The sequence below is a fragment of the Raphanus sativus genome, chromosome 1 (assembly GCF_000801105.2).
Source record: "Raphanus sativus cultivar WK10039 chromosome 1, ASM80110v3, whole genome shotgun sequence".
Classification (NCBI taxonomy): domain Eukaryota; kingdom Viridiplantae; phylum Streptophyta; class Magnoliopsida; order Brassicales; family Brassicaceae; genus Raphanus; species Raphanus sativus.
In genome coordinates this window covers 21,552,564-21,574,028 of record NC_079511.1, presented here as the reverse complement: position 1 = coordinate 21,574,028, position 21,465 = coordinate 21,552,564, and the positions used below count along the sequence as shown (strand labels likewise).

The following is a 21,465-nucleotide window of genomic DNA, read 5'->3' as shown; positions in this document are numbered from 1 at the left end:
CTTGTAGTAGACAATGAGTATCAAATAGAGTGAAGAAACTAAAAGAGATCACAAAAATTATTACATTTAAGACTATTGATATAAAACTGTATTGCAGCAATTACAGAATTTTTTATTACAACCTGTATTTTACTTCAACTTATCTTTCCTTCTAATGACACTCAAGCCATGACAAAGATCCAGCTACCAAGAACTTGCTGGGCAATGTCCCTTGCGACGGTGATAAATACGTGATCGTCTTCCTCTGCACATCAACCTCCGTCACATATACAAACCCGGAAACATTGCTTGACACGATCTGGTCTGGTTCTTGTGCATACGAGACAGCCAAAACAGAATGCAGCAGATCCCCGTCATCGATATTCACAGGAGCTACCTTCAACGGATAAGAAACAGGGACAGACCCGATTGGAAGAGCTGATCTTGGAGCTTGTGGTCCACCACCAATACGGAACACTTTCACATCGCTGAAACTAGAGGTATTAGCATACGGAGAGACCTGCTGTAGAAGTATTCTTGAATTCGACAACTTCTTGCTGTTTCACGGAACTCACTGTTCTTAGCAACAACTCCACCTGATTTATGAAGCTTCACAACATCCACATTACTCTTACGTACTCTTCAACACATGCTTAAGCTTGCTGTATAGCTTCTCCTGACCCAACACAAGAACAACCGACGCCTTGAACGTTTCGATCGCATGGAGAAGCACATAATCGTAAACGTTACTATCGAACCATCCCATGGTGTTGATCACCATACCAGCAGCTCGAGACTCAGGGTTCCCAAGAAACTGTCTCTCCAGCACTCCTGCAAGCTCCTTCACCGTAGCTTTGTAGAGCTCAACTTTGGAGCCTGGTTTAGTGTGACCGTAGTAGTACACTAAGGGCATACCTAGAGGAAACCCTTCAACAGGATCAAGCGGCGTCTCTATAGGTGTAGCAGCGATAGAGCCAGGTATTGAAACCGAGCCTTGGCTAACGTCAAGGTCAACGAACATAGGCTTTCATGCCTCTTTAGCTGCCCAGTTGATAAGCGTCTTTGTCAACGTTCTCTTTCCGGAATCTGTGAGCCCTACTACGATAACCCTAGGTCCTTGAGTAGATTCTGAAGCTTGGGCGACACGTCTTCTTGCGTTTAGGATTGCGTGCACGTTAAGGTAGCTGACCATTGGTGTCTCATCTGCTGTGTAGTCTGTTTCGGTGATACCCTCCATCTCGGTCGTTGCTCCGTACCATAATGATAACTAACTATCCTTTCTTGTATGACAAGTCACGACTATCAAACGCACCCGTTAAGTTTACACATACTTTATACTTTAATTATCTAAATTATATCAAACTCAATTATAAACTAACAAGAAGAAACTATTTGGCGGCTCCAAATTTGAAATGTGATTCCATAAAAAGCTCGACTTCAATGAGGTAGAGATTGAAGAGAAAGAAAGAAGAAGACACAAACAGATCAAGCAAGGATCACCTAAAAGAGTAACTAGTTGAAATTCACCTTAAAAAAAAATCAAAACTCAAAACCAAACAACACTAAAACATTAAGGGAAAACAATTTTAAGAGAACCAGCTTAGTCGACTTCCTTAATCTTGGGACCACCAGCTCCTCCCTCATTGATACATCTTTGCAATGATGGGGTTGCACACACTCTCCAACTCTTTCAGCTTGTCTTGAGACTCCTCTGCTTCAGGCAACTGGTTACCCTCAAGCCATTGCATTGCCTCCTCAACCAAATCCTCAATCTTCTTCTTGTCTACAGCACCGATATTGGCATCACGGATGGTGTCTCTCATGTTGTAAGCATAGTTCTCAAGAGCAACCTTGGATTCGACCTTCTTCTTGTGCTCCTCATCCTCATACTTGTACCTCTCAGCGTCTTGCACCATCTTCTCGATCTCGTCTTTAGACAAGCGACCCTTGTCGTTGGTGATCCTAATCTTGTTCTTTTTGCCAGTGCTCTTGTCCTCGGCAGAGACATTGAGGATGCCGTTTGCATCAATGTCGAAACACACTAAGATCTTAGGGACACCACATGGAGCAGGAGGGATGCCAGAGAGCGTGAATTCTCCAAGGAGGTTGTTGTCTTTGACCATAGCTCTCTCACCTTCGTACACTTGGATCAACAAACCTGGCTGGTTGTTATGGATGGTGGTGAAGACCTGCTCCTTGTGGGTTGGGATCGTCGAGTTCCTCTGGACCAAGGTGGTCATGACTCCACCGACGACTTTAATACCAAGAGAAAGAGGAGTCACGTCCAAGAGAAGAAGGTCTTGCAATTTTTCATCGCCTTGATCACCGCTTAGAATCGCTGCCTGAACTGCTGCACCATAAGCCACAGCCTCGTCAGGGTTAATAGACTTGCAGAGGTCTTTACCGTTGAAGAAATCTTGGAGAAGCTGCTGGACTTTCGGGATGCGTGTGGAACCTCCGACGAGGACAACATCGTGGACTGTGCTCTTGTCCATCTTAGCATCATGCAGACAGTTTCCGACAGGCTCCATACACTGTCGGAAAAGATCCATGTTGAGCTCTTCAAACTTAGCACGAGTAATCCCAGAGTAGAAATCAATGCCCTCAAAGAGAGAGTCAATCTCAATGGTGGTCTGTGCGGTTGAAGAGAGAGTCCTCTTGGCTCTCTCGCAAGCCGTCCTCAGCCTCCTCAGAGCTCTCGGGTTACCGCTTATGTCCTTCTTCCTCTTCCTCTTAAACTCTTGAACAAAATGGTTGACCATCCTGTTGTCGAAATCCTCGCCACCGAGATGAGTGTCTCCAGCAGTTGCCTTGACCTCAAATATACCTTCCTCGATAGTCAAAAGAGAGACATCAAAAGTACCACCACCAAGATCAAAGATCAACACGTTCTTCAAACCAACACTGGTGGCCTTCTTGTCAAGACCATAGGCAATGGCAGCTGCTGTGGGCTCGTTGATGATACGCATGACGTTCAAACCAGCGATGACCCCAGCGTCCTTTGTGGCTTGACGCTGAGAGTCGTTGAAGTAAGCGGGAACAGTGACGACGGCGTTCTTGATGGTGACGCCGAGGTAAGCTTCAGCGATCTCACGCATCTTGATGAGAACCATGGCAGAGATCTCCTCAGCGGCGAACTGTTTCTCTTGGCCTTTGTAGTTGACGAGGATCATGGGTTTGTCGGCAGGACCAGGGGTGATCTTGAAAGGCCATAGCTTCATGTCGCTTTGGACAGATGAGTCACTGAATCTTCGACCAAGCAGTCTCTTTGCATCTGTCACAACCAAAACATATTCACACATTCTAAACAATTCAGACATGCAACGGAGATGTTGTGATATAAACCCTAAATATATATATATATATATTTTTCCAAGAAATAAACCCTATATATATATATTTCTAAGAAATAAACCCTAAATAATATATATATATATATATATATATTTTTTTTTTCTAAGAAATAAACCCTAAATATGATGAGAGAGAGAGATTTTACGTACCGAAGACAGTGTTGATGGGGTTGATGGCTACCTGGTTCTTGGCGGCATCACCAACTAACCTCTCAGAGTCTGTGAAGGCGACGTAGGAAGGCGTCGTTCTGTTGCCTTGATCATTAGCTATGATCTCGACGCGATCGTGTTGCCATACTCCAACGCACGAGTAGGTCGTTCCGAGGTCGATTCCGATGGCTGGACCTTCTTCTTTACCAGACATTATTATAACAAAAGCTTTTCACTGATTTTATGAAAGATAGATAGATGAGCGAATTATTAGCTTTGCGTTTATTGTGTGTGTGTGTGAGAGAGAGGGGTTGAGGTTTTCTTATATAGGCACGAGGTGGCGTCATGTCTCCAGAATGTTCGGTGCCTTTTCCTATTCTTATTAGAAAATGGAAAATTGCCACAAAGGCTTTCACATCTTTCTTATTGAATTTTATCTAGCAAAATTATTATATTTTAAAAGAAAATTAAATACGTAATAACTAGGTTTTCTAATTCATTTTGATTTCATACAAATTTTGGTTAAAGTTTGGTTAAAGAAAGACCTATCTTTTTGGATTGGTTTTGGTTCGCTTTTTTAGATTCTGACTTTTTGTCCAATCCTATATTTTTATTGTGATAAAATTTTTAAAACGAAAAATAATGATGGTTCATATTGATTTTGGGTATGCAAATTTTTTAAACCAAAATACATTTTCTATGTATATTTCCCATTTAACTAATCATCAAAAACGGTTCTAGATCTATTTAAGGAAAACAATGGGCTGAACATAAAAAACGTTACCATTTTATATTGTCAATTGACACTTCCAAATATTCTTGGTCGGTGCTGTGGTGAATAAAAATGGGGTTTGGGTTAGAAAAGAAAATTTGTTTTGCAATCCATGTGTTCCGCTAGATGATTTCGATAGCTTTATTAATAAATCATAGTGAATCGATCTCTTGAAAGATTTTCAAACAATATTATTTAAAATCTTACACTTGCTAGAGTAATAAATTGTTTCTCAATTAATATAAAGAGATTAGAGTAATTACATAAATCAACATAATACCTCTTGTTTCTTTACAATATAACTATGGTAAATAAATCAAAATAGTCATTTTATTTATTTAATATTCTATATAATTCTATTTCAGTGATATTGACATAAATATATAGTATATTTTAATATAAATATTTATTATTGAGATTTCCTACTCATATGTTTTTATTAACATTTGTCTATTTGATGTAACAAAAAACTTAAACCATTAATCCCAAAATATTTGATGTGATATATTTCTATGCAAATTTCAAAGTTAAAATATTAACGTCTCAATACTCTTTCAATGCAAATTTTAAAATTAACCTATGTATTTTAAGTGATACATAGTCTAAATTAAATGATACTATAAAACATAGGAAAAATTGCCAAAATGAAACAAAAAATGGTAAGGTTGTCTCTAAACCAATTTTGTCTCCTTTTTACTTTTTTTTTTATTTCTGAAAATAATGAAATAAATAGTTTTGTGAATAAAAAAATATAAAGAATATAAACAATTAATAAAAAGTTATATACACAAACTGGTATTTTTTTGTTGAAAAACTTAGTAAATAAAAATTTTAAATCACGTTCTACTAAAAGTAGAATTCGCCTTCTACAGAAAATAGGTTAGTAGAAAACGCATTCTAAATTAATTATTTTCATCTACTTTTTCTAGAACGCGCATCTACTTGTTCTAAAATTCTAAATAAGTAGAATGCGTATTCTATTGTTCGTAAAGATAGTCAATTTCCTGTGGAATGCATGTTCTACTTTTATGAAATAATCTAAAGTTTCGGAAATGTGAAATCTAGAATCTACTCATACGTCTACATGTGGTAGAAAATGCATTCAGAATTTTTGTTAACATTCTAAAAAAGTAGAAAGTGTCTTATACGGATAAGAAAATTAAGAAAATTTCAGTTAAGAAAATATTCTAAAAAGATCTAAAAAATATTCTAACTTGTGTAATGATCGATTTTACTTGTGAAAAAAATGTTTTTGCTTTTTCTTCTTCACCAATCTATGATTTCTCCATAATTTGTCTAATGATTTTCACAAACTCTTGTTCTATTTTTTAAAAAAGTTTAATAAAACTAAACGTTTACAAACTTTTTAAACTTTTTATAAAATAAAATTTCTAAAACATTTTTATAAACTTTATTTATCATTTTTACCAAAAAGGTTGCTTTTATAAGGTTTACAAAGTTTATTTTTATTGAATTTTTGTTAAAAAAATTATTTCTATTAATTTTTTAATATAACTAAAAAGCTTACAAACGTGTAAACTTTTTATAAAAATAAAACTATGTAAAATGTTTTTATAAAGTTAATTCAAAGTTTTTATTAAAAACCTTTTGTAAAGTTTTATTTTTATTTCTATAAAGTTTACAAAGTTTATTTTAATAAATTTTTATTAAAAACGTTTTAAACTTTTTATGAAAATAAATCTTTTTAAATAGTTTTTATAAATTTTATATAACGTTTTTAATCAAAAAAATTTGTAAATTATTTTTATTTTTATAATTTTACAAATTTATTTTTATTTAAGTTTTATTAAAAAGTTTTGTTTTTATTTTCCCTTCTTAAAACGTTTTTAATTAATTTTAGAAAACCTATTAATTAAATGTGTATAATTATATTAACCAAGAGTTAATTTGGGGATTATGAAAATATTATACTAAAAAGACAACTAAATTTTTGTTGAATTTTGGAACTATGCTGAATTTTTGTTTTGTTTTGGCTATTTTCCTATATATTTATTATTTAATATGAATATCTATTAAATAAAAATTCAAATTAATAAAATTTAATGATCATTTGTATTTTATTAAAACAAAAATAATTAAGCAATTGATAACAAAATTTCCAACGGGATTTTTACATTTTTTTGGTAATTTGAAGTCGTTTTAAAAAATTTAAAATATAGCATATAAAAAATCTAGTTTTATTATATGGTTAATGTGATTGTTTAATTTTTTAATAATAAAAAAAGAGTAAGGATACAAAAATGATTATCAAATCTTTATTATTCATAATTATTAGTTGCCATATGTACGCTGCAATTTCTCTATTTAATTTTTTTTAAAAGGAATCAAATCATCCGTCCAGACTAATAAGAATTTTAAAGCAAATATTATTGTATTATTTTCAGAGTATAATTATTTGTTATATTATTATATTTATTCGATTACCTTTTGTAATATGCTTTTACATTGGTTTTTATTATATAAATAATTAGTGGTCTTAGTTACTTAAAAATACCATTATTATTTATTATAAAAAATATTTTATTTATTTATTTGATTTAATTAAACCCACCACTAATCTATAATTAACAATCAATTAACTTAACACATTCCCTTTTTTTCTTAAAAACAGCAACGAACCCAAACCGGTTTTTTAGACCTAACTCGTACCAAGTTCGAGTTGTATCCTGTTTCTACCGTTGTTCTTACTCCAAATTTTCTAGATTTAAATTGGTTTACCCAGATTCAAACCATAAAGAATTATTAGACCGAAAAATAATCTTTTTTAGTTACCTGCATTTGAATATTTTTAATAGAACAACAATTAATATTTTTAAAGAATCGAATAACAATTGATAGTTTCTATACCAAAATACACAAATTAATAACAATGGATTTTTTTCTAAAGGAATAATACTGGATTTTTTACTAATCCAACAAAAATATGATCTGTAATAATCCTTTGAAGATGAGACATATTGAACTATTGTTTGTGCATTTGATATGATAAACTGCATCATTCCTGTGATTTCTATTCTGTGTATTATCTTTAATCGCTATCCATGATTACGATAAATGTCCATTCTCTTTCTTTCTTTTATCTATTCTATTAAAAGGGGAAGAGTCCCTAAAAAATATAGGGAAAATTGCCAAAACGGAACAAAAATTCAGCATTGTTGTCCCTATAGTATAAAATCATCATTTAGTTGTCCCTTTAGTATAATTTCTTTTATAATCCCAAAACTAACCTTTGATTAATCTAATTAAACACATTAAACTAATATAATTTAAAATAATAATAATTAAAAACGTTTAAAAAGGGAAAATAAAAATAAAACTTTTAATTTTTAATAAAAATAAACTTTGTAAAACTTAATAAAAATAAAAATAATTTACATTTTTTTAATAAAAACGTTAAATCAACCTATTAAAAAACAGTTTACAAAGAGTTTAAAATGTATGTAAACTTTTTAATTTTATCAAAAATTTTAATAAATATAAAAAAAAATTAAAATGTATTTCTATAAAGTTTGTTTGAACTTTTTATTAAAAACTTTTTGTAAAGTTTTATTTTTATTTTTATAAAGTTTACAAATTTTATAAAGTTTGTCTAAAGTTTTTATTAAACACATAAACTAAAAGAATTTTTTAAAAATTAATTAAAAAGTTTTTAAAAAGGGAAAATAAAATAAAACTTTTAATCTTTTTAATAAAAATAAAATTTGTAAAAATAAAAATAATTTACAATTTTTTTTAATAAAAACATTAAATAAACTTATTAAAAACATTTTACAAAGTTTTATTTTTATAAAAAGTTTAAAACATTTTAATAAAACTTTAATTAAATAAAAAATTTAAAATTTTTAAAAATAAAAATAAATTTTTATTAAAAATTTAGTAAAAACTTTAAACTAACTTTATTAAAAAAAATTTACAAAGTTTTATTTTTATAAAAATTTTAAAATGTTTGTAACCTTTTTAATTTTATCGAACTTTTTAATAAAAATAAAACTTTTAAAAATGTTTTTAATAAAAATAAATTTGTAAACTTTAATAAAATAAAAATAAAACTTTACAAAAAAAATTGCACCTAATTTCAAAACACCACTTGTTGTATAGATATGTATCATATAGAACAAGAGTTTATGAAAAAATCAAAAGAAAAACTATGGAAAACCATAGATTAATGAAGAAGACAAGGAAAATCATTTTTTAAAAAATATTTGACAAGTAAAATCGAAAATAATAGGTTTTAGGAAGTTAGAATATTTTTAGGAGATTTTTAGAATATTTCCTTAACTGAAACTTTCATTAATTTTCGCAAAAATCAGGTGATCTTATCCGTAGAAGACACCTTTTAAAAGTTTAGAAGATTGACAAAAATCCAGAACACGCTTTCTACTTTTAGTAGACGTAAGAGTACATTTTAGAAAACACATTCCGCAAAATTTAGAATACTTAATAAAAGTAGAAGATGCATCAGGACGAAAAGTAGATAGCTTTAGGATTAGTAGAATGTGCATTCCACTTATTTAGAAATTTAGTAAATAGTAGAATGTACGTTCTAAAAATAGTAGATGAACGTGTTTATTTTAGAAATCGTTTTCTACTATACTATTTTCCGTAGAAGGCACATTCTACCTTTAGTAGAACGTATTTTCAAATTTTTATTTATAAACTTTTTGAAGAAGAAAAAAATACCAGCTTGTGTATATATGTGTTTTATTAATTGTTTGTATTTTTAATATTTTTTTGATTCACAAAACTATTTATTTCATTAGTTTTCAGAAACACAAAGGGTAAAAAGGAGAAAAATTGGACAAAAAAAGATTTATACCAAAGAGACAACACCCTTGTTTTCCCAAAAATATACTTACGAAAGTTATTTTGGACCATTTCCTTTTATTATATTTTGGACTTTCCCTATATATTATAACAGCATATGGCCTATATTGTATATTATAACAGAATATGACGACCATTAAATGCTTAATAATTGTGCCATGAAAATTGAAATATTCAACACTTTTATTATATGTTTGCCATAATTATTAAACATGGTTCAATTATCAAAAATCGGTTGCACAAAAGTACGGAATTATAATTAAACCATGTTTAATAATTATGACTACTAGTGGTCGGTCCGCGCTTCGCGTGGAATGTATATTTTTTATGTTTTATATAAAGAACGTATTTTTCATATGTAATTGTTAATATGCTAATCTAACTGTAATAGTTGGCTGGCAATTAACGTTGTAGCTGTTTACTTGTGGCAAGATTAATTCACTTGATAAGCGGTTACGAATGAAGATCATGCTTTTGAATTGTATCTGAGCTTTTATAGTTGGGATATATTGTTTAATTTAATTAAGTGTAGTTGTTTTGTAATAAAATATAATTATTGCTGACCGAGTACGTTGATGGTCATAGTCTTGCAGACATTGTTGTTATGACTTTCAAGCGGTTTTGTCAAAGTGATGATCGCATGAAGTTACGGATTGGTTAACACAGGAGATGATATCTCCTAGGATTTCTTTAAGGTCTTCGATGTTAGATTATGGTTGATTTTCATTTATTTTGAAATATAGATTTTGGAAGAGGTTGTTAGATTGTAGTGGAGGTCGCTGGCTTTTTATAGCCGTGTAAACGGCACAAACGTTTCTGTTGAGTTATGTGTGAGTTAATGAAATGATTTATTGAGAATGGTAATTAGTGGTAACATTGTAGGCTAGAGTAGGTGGATTTTAGTTGATGCATCCAAACATACAAAACTGAGTAAAGTTTGCTCGTAACCGTTAAATTTGAAATGACAATGGACATATTGTTGTTTTCGTTTGTTTTTTATAGGGCTGGGAAAAAAACCGGATCCGGAAAATAGAACCGAATCTGATCCAACAAAATAGTATCAAATCTGAATTGAAATTGATTAAATATCTCAATAGGTTCAAAATTTTGGTATTTAAAAAATCATAACCGAACCTGATCCGAAGTATTTCGGGTACCTGAATATCGAAAGAGATTTATATATTTTTAGATTTAATCTATATTTAAAAAAACTCAAAATAAATAAAATATTTTGAAGTTGTCCAAAATACTTGTAAATATATGTAAATACTCAAAAATATATGTCTAAAATTGCTAAACTACACTCAAAACATCAAAAATACTTAAAAAAATATTCATTCACAATCTAAGTATTTAAATCAAACCAATGTATATGTTAATTTTAGGTATTTTGACATATATTGTTCAATTATATGGAATATATTATTTTGTTTATAGATTTTTAGAAATTTAAAGTATATAATCAATTTTTAACTTTGTAAAAATAATTTAAATGGATTATCCGAACCTGAATCGAACCCGCAAAAATTCGAACTGAACCCGAACCGAAATTTAAAAATATCTGAATGAAGCTAAAATTTGTGAATCCGAAAATCCGAAATCCGAATAGACTTGAACTGAATCCGAATGAATATCCGAACGTCCATCTCTAATTTTTTATTTCGTATTGCCGTGGTGATCTGGCTTTGAGAAAGTCAAACAGACTATTGTCGTGGGTCTCTGATTGATATAACTGGTTTTGATTTTTTTAATATATATATATATATATATTATAAATATATTAGCATAACTAAATTTATTAATTATGTTTATTAAAAAGAAGTTATGCTGTATTTTATTTTTTATGATGTAACTTTTTGTACACATGTAAATCTTAAAAGACTATTAATAACGTTTTATAGTTATTTAAAAATAATTTTATATATTTAAATATCAAAATTATTAAAATTAGATATTTAAATGAGGTGATATGATATTTATTATTGAGTTTATCTATGTTCCGTAATTTTAAAATATTAAAATACAAATATCAGTCTAACTAAAATTATTAAATTTTTATTTAATAAAAACGTGTATGAAAATTAATTTATGATTATAAAAATTATAACTGATTTGTGTTAAAGACATGATTTATTATAAAAACAATTAAGAACAATTTAATGTGGTGTTAATATAATTAGTCCAAATATAAAGATGGGGTATTTCATAAGAGCTTGAAAGATGTGGTAGACTTCATAACTTCAAACTGATGATGATATTTTAGCGTTCGCCATTTCAGATTGATGGCTTTAGGAAGATTACATTGATTTAGAAGAAGAAAGTGATGAACTGCACATAATAGAAGTCGCTTATTTATAAGTGTGGATCCGCAAGGTTTTACATTAGAGATGAGCGATTAAAGCAACCAGCACGACCAAATGTCTTCCAGAAGTTTTGAGTTCAACACTTGTGGAAGCTGGACAATGACACACAGGAAAACCGATATCGCCATTATTCTACACTAACATCAGAATCTACATTAAAAAAAAAAAAAAAAAAAAAACATCAGAATCTACATAGGTAACAACGATCACAGTTATATAAGTCAGAGACAAAATGAAGAATCCAATCCGTAAGACATAAACACTTTATCTTTTCGTTTATATGGAAGCCTTTAGTGTCTTGGTTGTTTACAACAATAGTATAACGAATGTCACACTTGCCAACAACTGTGCTAGTTATCTAAATAATAGTGAGAAACATAAAGGTAGAGCCAGCGAGTAAACTCATTCGCACAGAGACTTGGCTTTGCGCAGTTGCTACATCTCCAGAAAGTCTAGACATTTAAAGAAACACAATATTCAAAACCCATAGAGACAAAAGGAGTAAATCTCAAACTTTACAGAAAAAGTTATATTGACAGAGGAAAAAAATGATTCTCACTGACTAAACAAAGATTCACTTTCAATCTCTCACAGATAAGAGACACAAGTTATTCATCAAAGTATCATCGCTACTCACTATTAAATTCGCAGAACCAAACAACGATTCACTTTTTATATCACAGACATTTTCACATACCCATAATAAGCATAGCGTAAGGGTGTGCTCCGAGCATGGAAAGAAACAAACCACCGACGATTCAAGGGCAAGGATTTCGAGAAGAAGCTCACTTTCGGCAGATAGATACATCGCTGCCGTGAACATGAGAAATCCATAAACCATATTAAAAACATGTTACCAAGCGCCATGAACCCATAACTCTGTTCACAGTCTTCTTCTGTCTCTTCAGCCGAGACCACCGTCTTTATAACAGATCAAGAGCCGAGACTTCCACCGTCGATTCCATCGAGATGAGATAGGTAGAAGATGAACGTACGGCGATGAATCGAGCGTAAACTGATGAAGTGAAGAAGAGAAAGAAGAGGAGACCGTCATAGATCGAAGAAGACGCCATTCATCGATTTAGAAAAAAACAGTAGTTTCTAATAGAAACATAAGAAGCACATACATACAAAACCATAGCTTCTATTACATTGCATATTTCAAGTCAAACTTAAAACAAAAGGACACAGCCTGGGTTTATTTTACACACAATGGAGGAAACAATATAACTGATTTGATCTAACACATTGTCGATCAGAACATAATTCACAGAAGAAGATATGAGAAATACATGCAGATCTTTCAGATAATAGCTTCGAAATATAAATCATTAACACAGAGCCCTTTCAATCAGAGACATGGATGCAGAGGGAGGAAGGCGAAAGGAATCAATAAATGATGGATTCATTGCACAGAGATGGAGTTGTGTCGATTGATCAACTTCGGTTGAGAAAATCAATCGCCGAAGAAACGGAGAACAAACACATAATGGTTTCGCGAGAGAGAGACGACGTGGAGTGATTTAGGTGTATTCTTTTTGCGCTTAAAGGCCTCGTGCTTTAACCAAAACGAATCTAAAAGGAGCCCAAGATTACCCAATTTTGTGTGATGACGTGGCGAGAATGTGGCTTCTTATTGGTTAATTTTCTAATCCTTCGTGGACAGCTTCTCCTCTAAGAATATCTCCCTTTTATCTATACTACTATTAAAATAGAAACATTCTTACAAAAATCTATTTATGAAAGGTTACTGCATCCTCGTTAATGATATAATAGTAATTTAATTAATTGTCTTGCATATTGTATAATTCTAATCAACCGATTCTATATTTCATCTTGCGTTTCTACCAAATAAAATGAAACTTGCGGGACCCTCTCAAATTATTATACGATAGTGTTTGATGTGAACATTCCATCTTCTTTTTTTTTTTGGTTAACAAATGCAGTTACACTTAATTAAACTTAGTATTATTCGTAATAAAATTAAAAACTTACCTTAGTCTCTCAGTTTTAGTTCTACTACACATTCATATGTGATCCACGCCACCTTTATTACCGAGAAAATATGAGTTATCAAGCAACACATAATGCTTTAATTATATACAACTAGATTTTGACCCGCCCTTAAAAAAAGCGGGTATATTTTTTGTTAGAAAATTATTTTACGTAATAAAAATTATGATTTCTGATAAATTATACATTTTAACTTTTTATGAAATTTATTGTAAATTTACTTATATGAATTGTTTTTTTTTTATTTTAAATATGGCTAAATTTTAGAAGACTCTAAATAATTATAACCCGTAATATGATTTTATTTATTTAAACCGAAGTTAAACTTATTTTACACTGATATTTTTAATTTAAATAAAATATTTTATATCTTCAACACTCTTGTATTGAAAAATTCATTTGTGTGTTTCAAAATATGTTCTATAATTTTATTAAATTTAGTTTATGTGACTTAGTTTTTATTTTAAATGAAACTATTTTTTAAGGAAATGAGATAATTCATACCCGTATTATGATTCTGTTGATTTAATCATTTGTTATTTCAACTTAATTTTATTTTGATGTTTCATTTAATAAATGCTTTCAAATAATTAATAATGTGAAATATTTTTTGAAAAGATATGGTGCAAACATTTAGGAAACAAAATTTTCAAAAGGCTAAGAATTGAATTATATTAAATATTATTCAATGTAATTGCAAAATAATGACTTTTGATTGGTTGCAAATAATGCTGGAAAAAAATACAGGTAATTTTTATAATTACTTAAAAATTTCAGGGGCAGATTCATAAACATACATCTGCTTTATAGTATAGATGTTAAACATAAAATTTATATAAATAAATAATTTATTTGTCAATGGTAAAATCGTTTGTATGCAAATTATATATTTTAATTACGATTTAATATAATTTTATCTAATAAATGAATGATATATGATTTCATTTATAGAAATCAATTTATTAGTGTAACTAAATTATATGATGTATTTTTGACCCTAATCAGGTATGGAAAGTCGCAGGTTTTTAGGCATAATTGATGCTGTAATCTTTTTTAGTTTGTACTATTAGATTATGGTTAGTTTTATTTTAAATTAAATTAGGAAAAGACAAAAAAAAACTAAAAGATAGGATCATTAATTACTTCAGTGACATTCTATTGTAAATAAGTTATAAAATTTAGGGTTAATTTTTATTTGTACTTATGTTTTAATAGTATAGATATACATTAATTAATCTAATGAATTAATATCTGCATATATTCTTTACTTCTCAGACTACTAATACTTCAAATTTAAGTTTTTGTTTTATATTTACTCAACCCATCACAATTAAAAATATCAAATAATTTTTATACTTTAATTTTTTTAAATAATTACTTATTTAATTTTTTAAATAATAATTTATTTATAAAATTCCGCATTTTTGAAGGAGGGGTAAATATATACTACTGAAAGATAATCATTCAAAATTTTACTAGAAAAATGTTTTTAGACCATGTGTAACTATGTACCATCTCTTAAAAATATATATATTTTGTTAAATTAATTTTTATAAAGAAGTTTTTTACAAAAAAAAATATTAAAGCCCTTTAAAAAAAAATTTGTTCAACTAAATGAAAAACCTCCAAAATCTATACTATTAAATTAGCCAAAAATCTCTCAAATAAATCTTAAATTTCATTAACTCAACAAATATAACTGTTATAAAATGCACACAAATATAATGGGAGCATGGGTTTGGGCATTCATGTCTTTGTGTCCAGTGTTGATTGGTTCCTTTCAGATTTGATTTCTTTGGGTCCTACACATTTGGACCCAACTAAGTGTTTTGAAAAAGTCATTTTGAGTTTGGATCGGTTTCTTTTACATCCGAGTAGGTTCGAATCCATAATTCAAGTACCTGTAATATACATGTAATTTGGGTATGTAATGGGTCCTAATAAAATCAAGTATTTAGGGAGAAAAATTCAAAATACCTGAAAACATGAAAAAAACAAAAACACAAAATACCCGAAAATCTTAATAAATACTTGAAAATATTCAGATATCCAAAAGACCCAAAATTTTACTTGAGAAACCAATAATATTTAAATATTTATTCAAATAAACGAAATATAATTTTAGATTTACCGAAACCCAAAATTATAACCAAAAACCAGAATCTGAAACCTAAAAATGCTATTTGTAATACTTAAAACTTATCTGAAATACTCAATATACTTAATCCAAACAAAATATTTTGGATATTCGGATTCGGACAGAGCCATGGTCTCAAAAAATGCAATAGGTTCAGAATAATATGACTTTTGGCTCCGAGTAAAATGTATATGCTTAAAAGAGAGTTATATAATAGTATACACACAATATCTAAAATAAATTAATTTATAATTATATAACTTTAAAAAAAAACATCTTAATCCATATAATACGACTTTATATCATACTAATATATAAAATATCAGAAGTAATTCATATCAAACTTTTTTATAATCCAAATAAACCCGCGCTTTCGAAGCGCGGATCAAAATCTAGTTACTTGTTTGATATCAAAACATTGTATATTATTGTCGATAAAAAGATTTATGACATTTTTAATCTAATATTAATTATAAACTATATTTTTAACAGACATAAACTATATATACACTAAATCCTATATTCTAAATATTAAAATTATTTATTTAATATTTCCCAATATATAGCAAGAATTTATAACAAGAAAATCTATATGTTTCAGATTATCCATATCTGTATATTCGAGAAGGTATGAATTTCAGTATATACTTCGAATATTCATAAATGCACAGAATCTGAAATGATACAAACGATTAAATACTATTAAAATCTAGAAAATAAAATAAAAAATTTCCCCATAGCTTTACTAAATGAGATTTTTGTAATAAACAGTCAAATAACATTACTCCAGGTTAATAATACATAGCTAATTACATTATAACATCTTTAAATTAGTAATCTATAATTAATATATACTAAAAATTTATATATAATAATATAATTTATAGTTCCAAATTGAATTTTTGGTTCAATTAGTATATCGATAAATTAATAGTCTCTTTAAATTAATAAAAAATTATAATTTTGGTGCAGTCCCAACATCTATCTTATTAAAATAGAAGTATCTTTTAGTTTTGTTTGGCATCCTGAATTGCAGAGTTAAATGAAAACTATTTGAAAACTTGGATAACAGATTAAATGAAAACAGTTTGGAAACCTAGATAGCATATTAAAATATTTTATTTATTTGCACATTTAGCCATTGCTTTTACCATAAATTAATTATTTATTTTTGTATTTCTTTTTATTTACATATTCTGCCACTGCATTTCAAACCATTTCAAATTAAAAATTAATTATAATTTCAATGCTTATCTAAACAAATCAATATTCATATATTGACTAAATCGAAAATTATTTTCTTTGGGGTGAAAATAAAACACAAACTGAATATATTGTATATATTATATAATCTTTTTAAATATAATATTAACTTATTTAGTTTAGTCAAATATAAAATTTCGAGAGTTCAATTTTCAAGAAACAAATATCATAATACTAATAATAATTCATAGAAAACTAATGCAAAAAATTAAAAATTTTAGTATGTTTTTTCACTTTAAACTAAATTAACAAAAACAACATGTTAATATATGAAAAGTAAAATTACATCAAATTGCATCAAGTTATAAAACTTTTAATATAATATTATGTACAAATAAGAAAAAAGATTATCAAAACAAACTGCACAAGTTATAAAATTTTAGATAGAATATTATGTACAAAAATAATTTTTGAAATAATTTAATAAAAATATATTTTATTTTTCACCTGAATCAGATTGATCAGGACATCAAAACAACAGTTGGAATACAAATTTTTGTTTGGATATCGTGTTTATAGAGTTTTAAAATCAAATAAATACAATTCGGATATTGTAAATTTTTCGAGGGTTTGAGTCAGATCATCTTCGGTCCGGATAGGTTTTTATGAGATAAAAAAATGTAAATAAACCATGTGTTTAAAAGATCATTAAATATTTTATAAAAACAAAAAAAAAACCAAAACCCGTGCGGGCGCGCAGATCAAAATCTAGTTATTAATTTATAGAAGTTTTACTATATGTATATATATTGACTTTATTTAGAGCAACAAAAATGGTGCATAAGGAAATATAGAAAGGAAATTTAATTCTCATTAATGGAAATTATTTCTTTTGGTTTTGGGCCTAAAACTAGCACAACATTAACTTAATTTATTGCATCTATGACCCATTAAAATACATTCTAACAATCATAAACTTTATTTATGCTTCTAAACATAAGAAATAAAGCATCTACTTTAAAATCGTAATAATATTGATAATAAAAAACCTATAAATTAAAATGCATAACAAAAATACAATTTATTATTTTATATGACAAATCAAATAGTTTATTTAGTTTATGTACTATTATAAAGTATATGAGAAGTTTAATCAATTTTTAGGAAAATATTATAAGATTTTTTGGTATTTTGTCGGGTCAAATGGTGTCAGTTTATGGATTAATAACATGTTTTTGGGTTTTATCATATTTTTAGTTATTTTTTTTATTAAATCATAGTTTTATAGAAACATATCAATTGGTAATTTCTCTGATAGAATGCTTCATAAAAAACATAAGTCAGTCTGAATTATATGTGGCCATCGGGTTTCGACCATGGGTTTGGATCAGATATAAAATATTGTTTATATATTAATTCATTTATAAACCACATAAACACCCCACTAAAAGTATTTCAATAATTTGTAAAAATAAAATACTTTCTTCCTAACATTTGAATTTAGATGCACTATTAGTCCTCATCATTCCTCATCATTCAGTTTTGGTTTGAGTATTTTGGTTTTAGGTGTAATGATTTTAATTTTTAGGAACCCTTTAGGTATTTACAAAGTTTGTTTTGGTTTCAGTTGGTTTATCTCTGTATTTTGTTCGGCTTAGTAGCAAACTAGTTCATATTGAAAAAAAAAACAATTTGGATCCAATTCAGTTTTGGTTCGATTCTGATTTTTGGGTAATTACGGATTTATAAATAAAAATATTGGATAATTTGAGATTTTCAGTTTAGATATCAAATAATTTGGGTTGTTTAGATAAAAACCGGATAATTTAATCATTTGAATTAAAAACTATTTGGGTAATTTGGCTTTTCGGGTCATTTCGTTTATAAATGGTTTTTAGGGTATTTAGTTATTTATGAATTATGTATAATTAATATTTGTAAGTTTATAATTTTTATTTTAAAAATTCAGATATCCATTTGGTTCTCAGTTCGGCATCAGTTTTGGTTCCAAGCATATATAATCTCTCGGTTATTCATGAAATTCAATATGATTTTTGTTTCATTGTTTTTTTTTTTCAATTTAGAACGGTTCAATTCACGGTTTTGGATAAATATCTTCAAACCTATACATTATTCTATAGAAATTATTTTAATAACAATTATTCAACTTCGAAAACAAATCCGCGCTTTCCAAGCGCGAGTCAAAATCTAGTGTATATATGTTAATTGTTAAGTGGAATCTCTCAAGCCAGAATTCTGCTTCTTACCATAGTATCAGGCTCCATAGAACTCTGCTTCTTACCATAGTATCAGAATTCTGCTTCTTACCTTAGTATCGAAAGAAACTAAAAGAGATCATAGCAATTATTTCATTTGAGACTATTGATATAAAACTAATTTGCAGCAATTACAAAATTTGAATTTAAACTGTATTTTACTTCATCTTATCTTTTGCTTCTAATGACACTCAAGCCATGACAAAGATCCAGCGACCAAGAACTTGCTAGGCAATATCCCTTGCGACGGTGCTAAATACGTGATCGTCTTCCTCTGCACATTAACCTCCGTCACATATACAAACCCGTAAACATTGCTTGAGACGCTCTGGTACAGTTCTTGTGCATACGAGACAGCCAGAATAGAACGCATCAGATCTCGGTCATCGATATTCACAGGCGTTACCTTCAACTTATCAGAAACCGGGTCAAACCCGATTGGAAGAGCTGATCTTGGAGCTTGTGGTCCAGCACCAATACAGAACACTTTCTCATCGCTGAAGCTAGAGGTATTAGTATACGGAGAGAGTTCTTTCCACATTACTCAACACATCCTTAAGCTCGCTGTATAGCTTTTCTTGACCTAATACAAGAACAAGAGATGCCTTGAACGTTTCGATCGCATGGAGAAGCACATCATCATAACCGTTACTATAGAACCATCCCATGGTGTTGATCACCATACCAGCAGCTCGAGACTCAGGGTTCCCAAGAAACTGTCTCTCCAGTACTCTTGCAAGTTCCTTCACCGTAGCTTTGTAGAGCTCAATGTTGGTGCCTGGTTTAGTGTGACCGTAGTAGTACACTAAGGGCATACCTAGAGGAAACCCTTCGATAGGATCAAGCGGCGTCTCTATAGGTGTAGCAGCGATCGAGACGGGTATTTAAACCGAGCCTTGGCTAACGTCAAGGTCAACGAAGTCTTCCATGCCTCTTTAGCTGCCCAGTTGATAAGGCTATCATCTGCAAAAAGCAAATGAGAGATCGGAGGAAAAGCCCTTGGAACCTTTATACCAGTTAGATTTCTCTCTCTTTCGGCCTTTTTAATATTTGCGACCAGTGCTTCTGTAAACATAATGAATAAGTAAGGCGCAATGGATCTCCTTGCCGTAGGCCTCTGTGCGGAATGATGTGTCACTTTGGCTGCCCATTCAATAAAAATCTATATTGTACTGATGATATACATTCCATCATCAATTTAATCCAGTGTTGATGAAATTCCATTTGAGAAAGTAACGCTTGAATAAAAGTCCATTCAATACTATCATAGGCTTTGCTCATATCCGTTTTTATAGCCATAAATTTATCTTGGCATAACTTATTAGTCATTAAACCATGAAACATCTCCTGAGCTATGAGGATGTTATCTGATATTAATCTTCCCGGCACAAAAGAAGATTGGGTTTCCGAAATAAGTGAGGGAAGACAATTCTTTAACCTTTGACATAATAATTTAGAAATTATCTTATATCCTACATTACAAAGATTTATAGGTTTTAGTTCTGTCATCCTTGTAGGCCTCTCCGTCTTGGGAATCAAACAAATATTTGTGATGTTTAAACGTGCATCCGGTTCCCCAGAGATCAAAAAATTATTAACCATATCCAAATTATTAACCATATCCATGAGGTCCTTCTTAATTATATTCCAAGAATGCTGGAAAAATAAAAGCAGTCATTCCATCCGGTATAGGAGCCTTTTCAGGGTGCATCATAAACAGAGCATGGCGGACCTCATCCTCAGTTGCCAGTCTGATTAATCTCTGGTTCATCTGAGGGGTAGTAATAGATCCAATCTCATCCAAAAAAGCGTCAAACTCAGAAGGAGATGTGGTCTGAAACAGTTCATCAAAATAACTTACAGCCACTTTTTCTAGACCTTGTCCCTCTACTATCCAATTACCATCAGTGTCATAAAGTCCCACAATCCTATTGCGGGCTCGCCGTTGTTTTGTAAGGGCATTGTAGAATTTAATATTAAGATCTCTTGATGTATACCACATGTTACGACTCTTCTGTTGCCAATAGTCTTCCTCATCCTTATATGCATCTTGTAACTTCCTAGAAACCTCCAGTATTTCTTCATGAGTTCTATTATTATCCGTTTGTACTTCTTCCAGTGCTTTTTGAAGTTCACCAATTTTTTCCTTTCCGTATGGTGGATTATGTCTCCTCCATGTAGCGATCTCACGGAGGCAAATGATAATCCTCGACACAAGATCCCCTGAATTCGCCGTGGTGGAACCACCCCAACCTCTCTCAATAGATTCGAAAAAACCCTCCTAGCCAAGCCACCTGTTGTCAAACCGAAATTGTCCTCGACGCTTTGGTACTGAATTCTCGAGATGGACCACGACTGGCCGATGGTAAGAACC

At 29.9% G+C, this 21,465-nt stretch overlaps 1 protein-coding gene, 1 long non-coding RNA gene and 2 pseudogenes across 2 annotated transcripts; all 4 read right to left on the bottom strand.

Moving 5' to 3' along the window:
• On the bottom strand, nucleotides 1–1,308 carry LOC130497603 (protein CLP1 homolog; annotated as a pseudogene).
• A 287-nt stretch (nucleotides 1,309–1,595) lies between these two features.
• LOC108848284 (heat shock 70 kDa protein 1-like) lies at nucleotides 1,596–3,731 on the bottom strand. The gene is made up of 2 exons (XM_056987669.1): nucleotides 3,483–3,731; nucleotides 1,596–3,253 (listed from the first exon to the last, which is right to left on the bottom strand). Exons 1-2 carry the CDS (start codon nucleotides 3,694–3,696, stop codon nucleotides 1,620–1,622), a joined length of 1,848 nt encoding a protein of 615 aa, XP_056843649.1. The 5' UTR covers nucleotides 3,697–3,731; the 3' UTR covers nucleotides 1,596–1,619.
• Nucleotides 3,732–11,713: 7,982 nt separating this feature from the next.
• Nucleotides 11,714–13,020, bottom strand: LOC130511771 (uncharacterized). Its single transcript, XR_008945290.1, has 2 exons — nucleotides 12,160–13,020; nucleotides 11,714–11,914 (listed from the first exon to the last, which is right to left on the bottom strand). It is a non-coding gene; the product is annotated as an uncharacterized LOC130511771 (long non-coding RNA).
• A 6,252-nt stretch (nucleotides 13,021–19,272) lies between these two features.
• On the bottom strand, nucleotides 19,273–20,166 carry LOC108848275 (protein CLP1 homolog; annotated as a pseudogene).
• Between the last annotated feature and the right edge of the window lie 1,299 nt (nucleotides 20,167–21,465).